A 14,153-nucleotide genomic window follows, 5' to 3' on the forward strand; every position below is an offset into this window, starting at 1 on the left:
CGTGTGGACCACACAACAGGGAAGGCACTGCAGAAAGGAGTCTGTCGGAAACGAGGGAGCTAGTATCACACCGCGCATCTCTCAGCCACTTGTACAACTTTGTTTCACGCGGGGGGTTTCCAAGGTCTGGAAGCGAGGCCCTGGTGGGGGCTAGGAGGGGGACCGGGCAGGGGACTCACCATGTAGGGTCAGCCCTCAAGGCTTGGCGTCAGAGACGGAGGGGTGTGGAGGGTGGAGTGGAGAGGGCTGGGTGGGAGGCGGGAAGCCAGTCGCGCAAGCCAGCAATAATGGCGGCACTAGAGCCAGCAAAGTCCGGTCAGGCTTGAGCCATTTTAAGGCGGTAGCATCCACAGGACTCAGAGATGCCGCGGGCGTAGGGGTGACCCGGGGTCTGGCTCTGGGCCTGTGAGCAGCACTGGCAGGATCTGACCCGCAGTGTCTCTTGCCCCGCAGGTGATCGTGTGGGGGAACTACGGGCGGATGGAGCGGAAGCAGTTCATGGGTGTGGCCCGTGTGCTGCTGGAGGAGCTGGACTTGACCACCCTAGCCGTGGGCTGGTACAAGCTCTTCCCCACCTCCTCCATGGTGGACCCAGCTGCGGGCCCCCTGCTCCGGCAGGCGTCCCAGTTGTCCCTCGAGAGCACCGTGGGGCCCTGTGGTGAGCGATCTTAGGGCCGGGGTTGGGGGGGGCTCCCCAACAAGGCCTGGAGAACGCCCAGCCCCAACCTGGGACCCCAGGCCCAGGGGCATATTGAACAGAGGAGGACGGGGTTCTCCCCCACAGCGGGGAAGCAGAACGGGGAAACCTACCCCCCAGGGCCCCTCCTCACCCCCTCTTTGCCTCCTACCCCCTAAGACCTTCCCTCTCCCAACGGGATTGGCTGCACTTTTGGCTTGGCCAGTTCTTGACCTGGTGGATGTGGCTGCAATCCGGAGAAAGGAAAGACTGAGGTGGCAGAGCAAACCATCCTCCTGTCCCAGACACTGTCCGACTGCTCCCCCTTTTTGCCTCCTCGGAAGCTCGCTGCCCGGAGCCAAGTCCAGAACCCAGCGGCCATCTCCATGGTGCCAATTACCAGCAAGTGTCTTTCCTGCGGCACCGGGTTCAGGCAGCTACTCCTGCCCCAAAGCCGATGGGGCAGCTTTGCAAGGATCCGGAGCCAGCTCCGGGGGGCCCAAAGCCTCCCACTTGAAGAGGAGCTCGGCCTCCCTCCGCCTGCCCGTGGAAGGAGCTTTGCCGCAGCCTGTCTGAGTCCATCTGTCTGTCCCTTCCTGCCTGCCCCTCTTCCGGTGGCTCTAGGAATTGGGGTCCAGCAGGGACCAAAGGAAAGGAGGTGGTACCCTGGGCTTGGCACAGACTCCCAGGGTGCCTTGCTCCGTGGGATGGCAACAAGCTAGTTTGGAATGGTGGACTGGAAAGAACTGGGTCATCTGTGTTTTGGTGGAGGAGCTGCGGGACCCTGATTTTTGAGAACCCCAAGTCCAGAGAGCTCACCATCTCTGAATTTTGGGGACGCTGGACTGGAGAGGGAGTCTGAGCAAAGTGGGGATTGGGACTGGTGGTGCCAAGGCAAGGGTTTCTCAAATAGGAGAATCCCTCCTCGTTGGATGAGGTCAAAGGTCTTGTCTACCCCTCTGCCTCCAGGCTAGGGGTCTGGGGAGGCAACAGAGCTTCCCTATTTTAGTCTTTTTAAACAAACCATCCTGTACTAAGGGCAGAACCCACTGCCCCGGCCTCAACTACCTTGGCTCATGAGTGTAAGAATCGGGAGATTCCTTCTCAAGCAGGCCTGGGTAGCTGCCTTCCTGGCCCGGCCCTCCCCGAGGCCTACGGAAGCCCTTTTGCATGCTGGGAGGACACAGGCTGGCCCCTCTTTATAGAAGCACATTTCTGCCACCTCCCCCTGGGAGGCACCCAGCAGCCCACCACCCCTCATTACCCAGTCCCTGCTGTGTAGGGCGTAGTCCGGGTTAGCTGGGTAGAGTTAGTGTTCCAGGCCCTGGGGCCTGTTCTTAGCTTGCATATAGTCCTTACAGAGTTCCAAGACGGGTGGAGAGGAGACGGCGGTCTCCTCACTACTCTGGGTCTGGGCCTGGAGCCTGGGTCATGCCCTTCTTCCTCTGCTCTCCCCCCCATCCCCAGGGTTGTAGCTGGAGCTGCCCCTTATACTCAGATGTTCTGATGTATTATCCTTGGTACTGGTTTTATCTGTGAAGCACTCCTGAGGGTTGTGGGCCTCGGTGGAGAGGCCTGGGCTCCATCGGACAACGTCATCTTCCACCGGGATGCCCAGCTGTGTCCAGATCCGCCTTGTCCTTGGACTCACTCTAGGCTCTTGACCAGGCCATTTCTTCCACCTGAAACCCCTTCCGTCCTCTCCCCCACCCCCTCCTCTCCGCCCATTTAAGCCCTGGGGAGCCTTGAACGTTCTGGATGAGTTATATCGCCTCCATGGAGCTTCCCATGCTGCACTGGGAAGGGGAGATGGAGATGCCCCTTTCTTTTATCGATGAGCTCTCCCGAGCTTCCTGGGATTGTGCTGGGGCAGGAGGCAGCAGGGCTCTGGATGGCCTCCAGTCTGAGGCCCAGAATCAGCCCCTCCCCCGTTTGTTTTTTAACCAGTGTGATTTCTCTGATGTTCGTTTATGACTCACCATTTGGAATATTTTGAGCCAGGAGAGCGCCTTCTCTCTCCAGCCGTCGCTGCTCTGGTTGTTCAGGGGTAGCTTTTCAAAGACGGGGCAGAGCCTGGCTGTCCCAAACAGAGGGAGAGAGGGCTTGGTGCCCACCCCCCCAACCCGGCCCGAGCCTACCCTCTGGTGTCTGCACAGCCTTTATAAAGAGAGAGAGCGCGCTCCAAAGCAATAACAACATCCTGGGGGTGGTCACCGAGGGCCCCCCTCAATGACTTTCTTGTTTGTTCTGTGAAATCTCAGTTCACCTCCTGGTGGGGTGGGGTGGGGGCTGGAGCCCTGTTTCTTTGTATAATTGTTGTGAGCACGTGCCCTGCTTCCAAGGGGCTCTGACCATTTGGTGCAGGAACCACTGTCTGTCCTCACCAAGAGATGGGGGTTTGGGGAGGGGCGACTGTTCTCAGTATTAGCTTTGGGGAACCTTCAAGCCCAGCCCATCCCTCCTGCTTCCTGATCCTTTGTCCACTCTCACTCCATCTGGAGAGGAGCAGAGACGGGGAATTGTAGGGATTTGGGAGCCAGGACCTGGCGTCTATAGGGGCTGATTCTTTTTTCAATCACTGGGCCAAAAGTCACATGCAGGGGTACTGTGGGAGGAAGTCTCCATTTCCCTTCGCCAGAATCCGCCTTTCATACAGTTGGGAAAAGGCCTTTGGGACCATTAATGAAGTCCATTTTACAGATGAGGACCGAGGCCTGGTAAGGCCTGCCTCTGGGATCACCTGTGAATTCACTGGCTCCCCCAGCTTGGGCCTCCCCCCACCCCAGGCTGAGCTGGAGCCAGAGCAGGACCAAGTGAGGCCGCCATTTCCCGCAACACTTCCTCCTCCCTTCTCTCTGTAGAGCCTCCCAGCAGCCCAGAAAAGATGGGCAAATTGTAGCCCCTCCGAGAAGTGAGGCAATTAAAGCCCTGAATCAGGAAGTGGCTTGCCCAAGACCCTTCAACAAATGATCAGTGGGGACAGAACAGGGGCTCTGTCCTGCTTCCCTTCTTCCTGGGACCGGAAGCCACTGCCCAGGCATGTCTGCCGTGATAAGTATTTGTGGCCTTTGAGCCCTGGGCCCCCAGCCCCGCTTGGTTCCATCTCCGAGGGCCCGGGTTTGGGGGAGAGGGCTGCCCTAGACACTTAGCTTTCCTGGGGTCTGGCCCAGCCGACTGAGGGTGCACAGGATTTGGTCTAGGCCTCAGTGTCTGTCTGGGTAGGGCTCCCGCTGAGGGAGGTGAGAAGCACCATGTCCTGCCTGGGGCTGTGTGGGAGTGAGGCAGCCGTGGCACACCTCATCTTAAGCCTCACAAAACCTTCAGAGGTAACGCTATCCGACCTTCCTGTAGTGCTTTTCAGACTTTTGCTTTCAAAGTGCTTTTATGTCAAGTATACCCTCCCAAGAGCCCCTGGGCAGTAGAGGGGCCCAGTATTATCAGCCCTGCTTTACCGAGGAGGGAGCTGAAGCCCTGGGAGGGAGGGCACCTGCTGAGGTCCCACCGTGGGGTCGGGGCTGAGCCGGGACTAGAACTCAGTTCTCCAGCAGTTGAGAGCTGTATGAGGCGGTGAGGCAGATCGTTGAGGGGATGGTTACACACTTCACAAGCTGGTTCACCATCCAGTTCCTGAAACCAGGAGCTCCTGGGCACCCCCCAGTGCTGAGGCGGCGCTGAGCCCCCCCCCCTTGGAGCACAGCTGCTGCGTCACGCAAGGCTACCTGCATTTATTTATTGAGCAGCGGCGCTGTGCCCGGCCCAGGGGACCGAGCCCCCTCCCGTTCCCCTGCAGTGCTCCCCTTGGCTCTCTGGGAGGGCCCCTTGTCTGTATAGCAGCACCTCGGAGTGGACGGAAAGCTGCCATGTCCATGAGCTCATCTGACTCACAAGCCCTGTGGGGGAGGCAGGCTGTGCCCATTGTACTAGCTTCTGTGAGGGCGAAGTGGAGACTTGAACCCGGGGCCCCAGGCATCCCATCTGGAACCCTTTCGCTCTATGGCTGCCTCCCAAGGGGATGGCAGGGAGGCCGGAGCCCGGGTCCTCGGGCTGAGGGGCCTTTCCATCCACCCACGTTTCCCTCACTTCCTCTCCGGGAGCTGGAGCTGCTCGGGACTTGGGGGAGGGAGGGTTTCCGGGGCCCCTGGGTTGGCGTGGGTCACGTTGCATTGTGTTCATGACCATGTAGCTCATGTTGAAAATTAAAGTTTTTGGCTTTTCTAACCTGGCTCGCTCTGCTTTGTGCTGAGAGGTCTGTTGGGGAAGCCAAGGGTAGTTGGTGTTCAAAGGAGCACCTTGGGGCGCAGGGCACGTGATCCTTCTAGAGGCGCGCGGTGGGGGCGGGGCATTATTCCAGGTGAGCCCAGTCCTATTACAGAGGTGGAAAGTGAAGCCCAGGTGGGGGATGACATTCCCCACGGGCAGTTCCTAGATGAAGGCTCTTCCCACAGCACGCTGCTGCGTCCAGGGGCCCCAGTGATGCGGTGGCTGTCAGCAAGGCCCCCCTCATCCTGAGGTGGCATGGCCAAGGACAAAGAGCTGCAGGTTTGGGGGGGGGCGGGTATGCTTCATTCACACACGGGCCAGTCCACACCACACCAACTGAGCAAGAGAATGAACGATCATTTAAATAGTGCAGATTTGCCCACTCCTCCCCACTGGACAGATGTTTCCCTGCCGTCCATCCGATTTCCATGCTTCTCGTGCTGTGAGCGGCGGGCCTCACTGCTAGGATTCCCGCGTCGAAAGTCGCCCGTCTCCCCTGCAACACGGAAAACCTGCCTCTTCTCGCCACAGAAACACGGCCACAGCTGTTTGCACTCCAGAGGGCCAGCTGCTGACGCGGGCCCGTGGAGAGCCTCTCCCGGGAGGCTGGCGTGGCCACGCTTTGCTGAAACAATTTGGACCACAAGGGATTTTCACCTACAGGGCGACTTGAGAGTCGCACTTGTGCTTATGGTGCGGCTTTAATGTATTTCTGGAGAGCAGGGAGGGGCTGGCCGCAGAGGGGAAGGAGGCACTGCCCGTGGCTGAAGACGGCCTTGAGGCCACGGCCCCTCACCCCTCTCCAAGCTCTGGGCCGGAGCCGGGCGGTCAGATGGACTTCCGCCGGGCCGGGGGCCTGCCCGCCCCGCCGCCGCCCACAGTCCCAGGGCTCGAGGGGGGCGAGAAGCCCAGGTTGTCGCGGGCCCCCACCTGCCGCTGGTGCACGCGGGAGGAGACGCAGGAGCCCCCGGCGCGGGCTGGCCGGCGGGGCGGGGAGCGGCCGCGGCTCTCGGGCGCCCCCAGGCGGAGCGGGCTGGAGCGGCGGGCGGCGCGCTCGGGCGCGTCGGTGCTGGCCGCCAGGAAGCGCAGGACCACGAGGTTGAGGAAGGCGCCAATGACCGTGAGCCCCAGGAGGATGTAGAGGAAGCTGAAGGCCACGTAGGGCGGCTTCCTCTGCAGCGCTTCGTCGCTCTGCAGCGCCACGAAGTCGCCGAAGCCAATGGTGGTGAGGGTGATGAAGCAGTAGTAGTAGGCGTGGAAGAAGGTCCAGCCCTCGAAGTGCGCGAAGGCGGCGGCCCCGAGGGCCAGGGTGGCGGCGCACACCAGCAGCCCGGCCACCACCATGTTCTCGGTGGACACGCGCGGCCGCCGCAGCCCCAGGCAGCGCTTGGCCGCCAGCAGGAGGCGCCGCACCAGCGTGTTCAGGCGCTCGCCCAGGCTCTGGAAGGTGACCAGCGTCAGGGGGATGCCCAGGAGCGCATAGAACATGCAGAAGACCTTGCCCGAGTCGGTGCCCGGCGCGGCGTGGCCGTACCCTGGAGGGAGAGCGGAGGGGAGGGACGGGTGAGCGCCGGCCGCGGCCGCCCCGCCCGGGCTCCCTCCCCAGCCCCGGAGCCCGAGCCGAGCCGGCGCAGCAGCTTGAAATGCGGCTTCTAACTAGGTCATCCCCCGCCTTTGAAACCTTGCGTGGCTCTCCCTAATCGCCCCAAATTGTAAACAACCCAGCGTCCCTCAGCCGGGGAAGGATAAACAACGTGCGGTACATCCATACAATGCAGTTCTGTTCCGAACAGAAAGGACTAGGGTTACCTGCTGCCACAAAGGATGGATCTCAGCTGCGTTATGCAGAGTGAAAGCCAAGCTCAAAAGAGTACATACGGCATGGCCCCATTGAAATGACATTCTGCAAACATTCTGGCAAAACTATGGCGACAGAGAGCAGATCTGTGGTTGCCAGTCGTGGTGCTTGAGGAAGGGGTAACCAGAAAGAGGCAAGACAAATTTGGGGGTGATGGAAGCCTACTCTGTCTTGGTGGTGGCTGCAGTTGCCTGACAGGCCTTCATTTGTCAGAACTGGCAGAAGGCTGCTGCACTGGAAAGTGGTGCATTTCACTGTGTGTAAATTATGCCTTGATTTAAAAATAAAGCAAAATCTTCCATGGTGCCCCAGTCCCCACAGGCTAAAGCATCCACCAGTTCTCACATGGTGTCCGAGCTCCATGGTGATGTGACTCCCCTCCCACCTGTCCAGCCTCACCCCATATTGCTCCCCAACCTGCATGTCCCACCTTCCCATGCCTCTTCTCATGGTTTTTCCTCCCCTGGATCGCCCTTTCCCTCCCTCCCCCTGGTCCACTTCTCCTTCCCACACCCTGCCCCAAGCCAGCCCTCACTAAGCAGTTCTTCAGCCTGGTGTAGCAGTTCTGCCCTGTGGTAGGGGACCTACACGTGAGTGGGCATCCTTGAATCCTGGACCACGGTGCCATCGCCGAGAATAAGCATTCCTGGAGAGAGGAGCGAACACTTTCATGGTATTCTCAAAGGGGTGCGTAACCCAGGAAAAGTCAGGCGGACCTTCCCCCAGAAGAACATGCCTCCTCTAGCAAATGGGCACCATCTGCCAAAATGTAAATAGACAAACCCCTGAGCCGTGCAGTGCCACGGTGAGCAAGCTAGTCCTCCGGAATGCACACGTGTGCAAAGTGATATACGCACGAGCGTCGTCACCGAAGCATCGCTGCTCATGGTGAAAACTGGACGACCTGAGCGTCCGTCGAGAGGGGTCTGGTGAAATCAATCATGGTGTCAACCGGATGACAGAACCCTACACAGCAGTGGCTCCAACCAGGGGTAATTTTGCGTGAGGGGGACATCTGCCAATGTCTGGAGACACTCCTGGTTGTCACGGCTGGGAGGCCGTGCTGTGCGCTATTGGCATCTACCGGGTGGAGACCACGGATGCTGCCAAACGTCCCACAATGCACAGGGCAGCCCCTCGACAGAGCTACCCAGTCCAGCATGTCACTAGTGCCAAGGTGAGGAACCCCACTCTACAGCCATGGAAAACATGACACGGCTTTTTTTTTTTTTTTTTTTTTTAAATAGCCCAGCACAGGGCTCAAACTCAGGATCCTGACATCAGGATCTGAGCTGAGATCAAGAGTCCGACACTTAACTGACCGAGCCACCCGGGCGCCCCAAGGTGACACAGGTTTTAGGGAACTTTTAAAAAAATCACCAAAAAACATTAGGTGATAAAAAGCAAGAGGCCACACAGTGTGTACAACCTAAGGTCTGTATAATGGGCGTGTTTTAAAGGAACACATGAGCAGAGAATGTATCTGGAAGGATGCCCACAGAATTGGTAACTGTATTTAATCCAGGGACAGGAATTTATGGGTTGAAGGACAGGGTGAGAGGGAGACTTCCTGTTCATTCTATACTCTTTTGTACCCTGTGAGGTGTTTGTGTGTGTGTGCTGTGGGCTCATGTAATTTATTCAAAATATCAACACAATACATGTTTTTAAAGACTTGTGGCTCCACGTCCACATTTCTGTTGCATGGCCCTATCGCTTTGCCTCCATCTGTTATTGGGGGAGCTCCACCTACCCCTAGAGTGGGAGCTCCTGGAGGCCAGAGACCATGCCAATCAATTCTCTGTGTCCCTAGTCACGCTGCACAGTCAGCCCTGCACAGAGCCTGACACAGACTAGGGGCTCAATGGCTGTTTAATAATCAATAATCATCATCAGTAATCAAATCAAATCGAAAGAGGTGCTAAGCGTGAGACAGAGGAGCCTCTTTGGCAGTAAGAGGCCCGGCAGTGCTGTGTCCAGCTGTTTGGGGGTATAGCGGGCTTTGACACTGTTAAGCAAACAATGGTGATAACTAAGCATGCTAGGTACTCTGCATAGATTATTTTACCCTCCCAGTAACTGTATGAGATGATATTATTACCCCCATTCTGCAGAGAAGGAAGTGAGGTTCAGAGCGAGGAAGCTGCCTAAAGGTCACAGGGCCTGAGCCATTAGCCACCCTTCTCCGGCTTCTCAGTGCCTCTCCCATTCATGCAGGGCTCTAACTCCTGGGTTCTGGCGCCTGGCTCTCTGCAAGGCTGGCTTATGCAGCCCGGATCACACAGCACAAGCTAGCGCCCCCAGGTGGCCAGAAAAGGCAAAACTCTGGCTATTTCCACTCTGTCCCTTTCCCCAGGCTCCCAGATATCAGCGAGGAACCGCCAGCAGAGAAGACCAAAGGAAGCTCCAGAGTTCTCCAGATAGCGTGGGGGTGGGCAGAAGAGGTGGATGGGGTCCCACCCACTGGGCACGGTGTCTTGGGCTGAGCCCAGGTAGGGAAGTAAGGGTGCCCATGTTGACAGGAGAGGGCATAAAGGGCTGAATGGGAGCTGTGCCCACAGCTGGCAAACAATGAATTGTTATTATTACTAATTAATAGTGCCTATTTAGCCTCGGGCACCGTGCCAAGCATTTTACACACTTGACCTCATTTAAACCTGGCAACCACCCAGTGAGGCAGCAAGAACTGCATTTGCAGTCGAGAAAACTAGGGCTCAGAGAGGTACATCCAATTGCCAGAGAAGACAGGCGGCAACAGAGATGAGAACGGAACTCTGGGCTATGTAATTGCAGAACTCAGGCTTTTAACCCACAGCTCACATCCACTTGCAAGGGCATTATGAAAAAACTTTCTCCAATGCTCAGACTTCCAAAGTGGTGATCCAAGCCCTGGGGGCGGGGGGGGGGAATGCCTAGACATCCACAGCTGGGACCTGGAAAGCAGCTGACACCCGGCCTGGAGCCCTGCAGAGCCTGCTTCTCTCCTTTCCTGCTTCCCCAGGCTTCTGCTCAGCAGGTACCAGCCAGACGGTAGCCATGGCAACGGCTGCCGGTCCAGATGCTGCAGAGAAACTGCTCTGGATCCCCGAGGGTGAGGTCCAAAGCTTGTGGTAATCAGTCATTCCTTCAACAAATATTTATTGAGTGTCTACTATGCGCTAGGCTGGGTACACTGCAGTGACTAAGACAGACCAGCTCCCGTTCTCATGGAGTAACAGAATAATTATAATACAAAAATCAATCTCTCTTTTTCAGTGCTTCGTATGTGTCAGACCCTGCGCTAAAACTTTCTGCATACATTATCTCCTTGACAATAATGATCTCAGCACAGCCCCGAGATAAGGCTATTAGCAGCCCTACTTTCCAGAGGGGGAGATTGAGGCTCAGAGAGGTTAAGCAACTTGTCTGAGGTCACACAGCTAGGGTGATGCAGCCCGGCAAGGAAGCCTCCATCTCCAGCTACTGGCGCTTCGCCCCGCTCCATCTGTCTCCCAGCCCCCGGAGGTTTTCGGAGCACTCCCGCGTGCCACCTCTGGGCGAACTTGAGCGCCTGACTCCTCCCAGCCCCGCCCGCGTGGGACGCCGGCCCCCTTCGGCGGAGGGCTGCTGAAACGACTGGTCCAAAGCCACCCAGCCAGGCAGGGGCAGAGGAGGGGTTCGAGCTCGGGGGGCGTCGCGGGGAGGCGCGGGGCCGCTCACCGATGGTGGTGATGACGGTGATGGCGAAGTAGAAGGAGCCGGCGAACTTCCACTGGCGGCCGGCGCGGTGCGGCTCGGCCTGCAGCGCCAGGCGCTCCAGCTCGCGGTAGTCCTCGGCCGAGAAGCCGTACTTCCTCCGGAACTCGCCGCGCTTCTGGGCCAGCAGCCGCTGGCGGCCGCGCTCCGCCTCGGACTCGAGCGCGTCGAAGACGGCGGCGCCCACCAGCAGGTAGGACAGGATGCACAGGATGAGCGCGGCCGTGCGCACGCTCTGCTTCCTCATGGCGGCGCCGCGGGCCCCGCGCCCCGGGCCCGTCCATGCGCCCCGACGGCCGCCCCGCGCTCCGCCCCGCGCGGCGGGAGCGGGCTGCGGGCGGCCGGACGCAGGGGAGGTGGGGGGGGGGGACGGAGGTGGGGGGGGGACGGAGGCGGGGCTTCGGGGGGGGCGCGGAGGGCCGAGAGGGCTCCTCCTGCCGCCCCGCCCCCTCGCAGCACCTGCCTTTGTTTCCCCGCCGGCGCTCCGAGAGCAGGTGTCTCCAAACAGTGCCGGCTGGAGCAGAGCGCGCAAAGCCGGGGTGTGCAGCGATCCGGTCTCCACCGCTATGGTCCTGTGACCTTGAACCAGTCATCCAGCAAAATTTCACTGAGCACCTACTCGGACAAACAAGCGTCCTGGGGTACATAGAGCTGATACCCTAGAAACGAGGCTTAGCTAACAGACACACAAAGATCATTGCAGACAAGTGTGAGGAGGGAAACGGTTTCTGGGGGGAGGTGGGCTCTGCCAGCTGAGGTGGTGGGAAAGGCCTCGCTGAGGAGTGACTGGGAAGGAAGTGTCCAAGCAGCAAGTGCAAATCCTTCAAGCCCAGAACCGGTGTGGCTGGAACGCAGGGAATTGGGGTGCTGGGGGGTGGAGGCGCAGGGAGCAGAAGGAAGCCAGAGAGGGAACTTCACACAGGGTCTTACAGGCCCTTAGCGTGGAAAGGCTGTAAGCAGGAAAACAAACAGGCACCAGTGATTTGATTGACATTTTTTCAAAAAGAGCATCCTGGCTGTCCCATGGAAAAGGGGTGCTGGCTAAGAGTGAGGCCACTTAGGAAACTCTGTAGTCCACGTGCATGGTGGGGGGTGGTGCGCACCAGGGGCACGGCACTGGAGCTGCCGAGAAGCCCGTGGACAGGAGATAGGGTGGGGAGCTGGAGCTGGGCACACACAGCTAGCCACATTTCCCAGCATCCTTTGCATTTAGAGCTATCATCAATGGCCTGTGGGCAGACGTGACCTGTGTCAACTCCCAGGAGGTAAGCTCCTCCCCGGGCTCTGCTCCACCTCTCCTCCCCCACCTGCAGGCTGAAGGGGGGGGGTGTAAAGTCTTTAGGAGAAGGCACAGCCCCAAGGAGGGTGGAAGGAGCCTGGGTGCCCGAATGACAGCGCAAGGCTGTCCCCACGCCAGGAGCACGAATTCTGAACTTCTGGTTATTGAGCTGCTGAGCTATGGGCTCAGTCTGTTACCCCAGCTGCTGTTACGCTGATTCGTGGAGCAGCAGCACCTGCTGATGGGCTGGATCTGGAGGGCAAAGGGGGACTCCGGATGACCCCTGGCTCCTTGGCCTGAACAGCTGGGTGCTTGGGGAGCCTTCCATTGACCTCACTCCCCAAGGAATCTACTCCTGCCACCCAGCACCAGAGTCCAGGGTGGGTCATTGTGGAGATTCTGAGCAAGCACACGACAGCCTCTCCTGCAGGTGTCTAGAGCACCTGCGTGGCCTGGTCTCTGCTGCAGCCTTGGCATGTATCCCTTGTCCCCCCATCTCTCCTCCAGCCTCTCTCCCTGCAGCCCCTTTGTGATTTTTTTTTCTTCAGTCACACTAAACTATCAGCTCCTTGCACAAACTCTTGCTTTGCTTAGAACAGTTCCCTTCCCATCACACTCAACAGCCCACATTTATCAAATGGCTGCCAGGGGCTAGACGCCGGGTGAAGCGCTTTGCAAGTGTCAATGCATTTTATCGCGACAGTCTCCTTACACTGTAGGCATGGCTGGCGGATGCCCCGTCCATCCTTCAGCTCCCGGTTTACTGTACGTGTCCTTCCCCGGCCCCTCCACAGATAGCCTTCCTCTGTGCTGCCAGAGGCCTCCGAGCTCCTGCTGTTTTGCCTTCGTCCCACTGCAGTGTGATCCCCACATTCCATATCTGTGTTCCTCCTACCTTGGTCACCTCTCTGTCCCCGGCACCCAGCTCGGGCACAGCACACACCGATGAGAGCCGGAGCAGCCTGTAGACGTTAAGGGCCCGGACTCTGCACAGCGACTGCCTGGTTACCAGTGTGCTGCTTACCAGTGTGCAAACATGCACATGACTCAGTGCCCCCCCCCCCCAGTAAAACAGGGTTAGAAAAGTTCCTATCTCATAAGATGCTGTGCACCCCCACCAAAGGTGCCCAATTCTTTCCCTGGCACCTATAAATAGCTTAGGATACACAGCAGAGAGGAGGGAGGGTTGCAGGTGGCATGAAGGTTGCTAATCCGTTGACCTGGTGATGGGAGGTTATCCTGGACTATCTGGGTGGGCCCGGTGTCATCACAAGGGTCCTCATACGTGGACACAGGAGGCAGAAGAGGGACAACCAAGGAGATACGAGAAGGAATTGGCCCGAGGTTGCTGGCTTTGGAGATGGAGAAAGGGGCCACAAGCCAAGGAGTGCAGGTGACTTCGAGAATCTGGAAAAGGCAAAGAAATGCCTCCCTAGAGCCTCCAGAAGGGAACGCAGTCCTGCAAATCCCTCGGTTTTAGGCCAGTGGGGGACCTGTGTAGCCCTCCATCCTACGGAAGTGGGAAGATGGCGCGTTGGTGTTGTCAGGCCGCTGCACTGGCCGTCATTCTTTGAGCAGCAGCAGGGAATGACTTGAGTGACTGTGAGGGTGGAGGAGCCCGTAGGCAGGAAGCACGAAGAAGCATCTGGCCCTGAGGACTCATGTGTTAGCCAGTGTCTCAAATATCACAAGTGAGCGAACGCCCGGGCCCGCAGAGACGTTATAGCGGGTGCTCTGACTCAGCTCTGGGGCTGAATGGGGGGCCTTGCACCCTGCTCCCCTGGGAAGCCAGACTGCAGCTCCGGGGCCCAGAAGCCTCATTTGCAACAGTGGCATCAGCAAGTTTGCTTTTCTGATTCCTGCCCAGCCTTCAGAGGAGCCAGAGCCTGGGCCGTAGTCTCGGCGGCGGGGGTGGGGAAGGTACACCATGAATTTACTGCCCAAGAAGGGTCTGAAAAGAGCCTTCCAGGGCCAGTTAACGAGGCCTGGGCTCACATTCCAGCTCCTCTACTTTCTAGGTGGGTGAATGTGACTAGAACACTTCTCTGGCCTTGGTTTTCCTATCCGAGGAACGCAGGTGATAATAATGCCCACCTCAGAGGACCAGGCCGAGGAACATGAAAGATCTTGTGTGTCATTTTCCAGGAGCCTGGTAGCAGTAGCCGCGAGTCCTCCCTTTGTACAACTGACTGTCTGCTTGTAGATGTCAAGAATTCTTTTTCTATGGGGCACCTGGGTGGCACAGCGGTTAAGCGTCTGCCTTCGGCTCAGGGCGTGATCCCAGCGTTGTGGGATCGAGCCCCACATCAGGCTCCTCCGCTATGAGCCTGCTTCTTCCTCTCCCA

At 58.4% G+C, this 14,153-nt stretch overlaps 2 protein-coding genes across 3 annotated transcripts in view; one reads left to right on the forward strand and one right to left on the reverse strand.

The window, feature by feature from the left end:
* RIMS4 (regulating synaptic membrane exocytosis 4) overlaps nucleotides 1-4,889 on the forward strand; it is a 61,665-nt gene extending 56,776 nt beyond the window's left edge. For both annotated transcript variants that reach the window (XM_026502929.4, XM_057312503.1), the window contains exon 6: nucleotides 454-4,889. In XM_026502929.4, the coding sequence (XP_026358714.3) occupies nucleotides 454-672 (219 nt within the window). In that variant the 3' untranslated portion in view covers nucleotides 673-4,889. The remainder of the gene's footprint in view (nucleotides 1-453) is intronic.
* KCNK15 (potassium two pore domain channel subfamily K member 15) lies at nucleotides 4,856-10,837 on the reverse strand. The gene is made up of 2 exons (XM_026503590.4): nucleotides 10,494-10,837; nucleotides 4,856-6,471 (listed from the first exon to the last, which is right to left on the reverse strand). The coding sequence occupies exons 1-2, from the start codon at nucleotides 10,774-10,776 to the stop codon at nucleotides 5,765-5,767; spliced, it is 990 nt and encodes a 329-aa protein (XP_026359375.2). The 5' UTR covers nucleotides 10,777-10,837; the 3' UTR covers nucleotides 4,856-5,764.
* Nucleotides 10,838-14,153: the final 3,316 nt, after the last annotated feature.

This window comes from Ursus arctos, unplaced genomic scaffold, assembly GCF_023065955.2.
Source record: "Ursus arctos isolate Adak ecotype North America unplaced genomic scaffold, UrsArc2.0 scaffold_16, whole genome shotgun sequence".
Taxonomy (NCBI): Eukaryota; Metazoa; Chordata; class Mammalia; order Carnivora; family Ursidae; genus Ursus; species Ursus arctos.

Bases quoted from the DNA above. Each gene is read 5' to 3' on its own strand.
- KCNK15 (XM_026503590.4), bottom strand. From the start codon at position 10,776: ATGAGGAAGCAGAGCGTGCGCACGGCCGCGCTCATCCTGTGCATCCTG. The intron at 6,472-10,493 runs GTGAGCGGCCCC...CTCTCCCTCCAG, and splicing joins CACCGTCATCACCACCATCG to GGTACGGCCACGCCGCGCCG.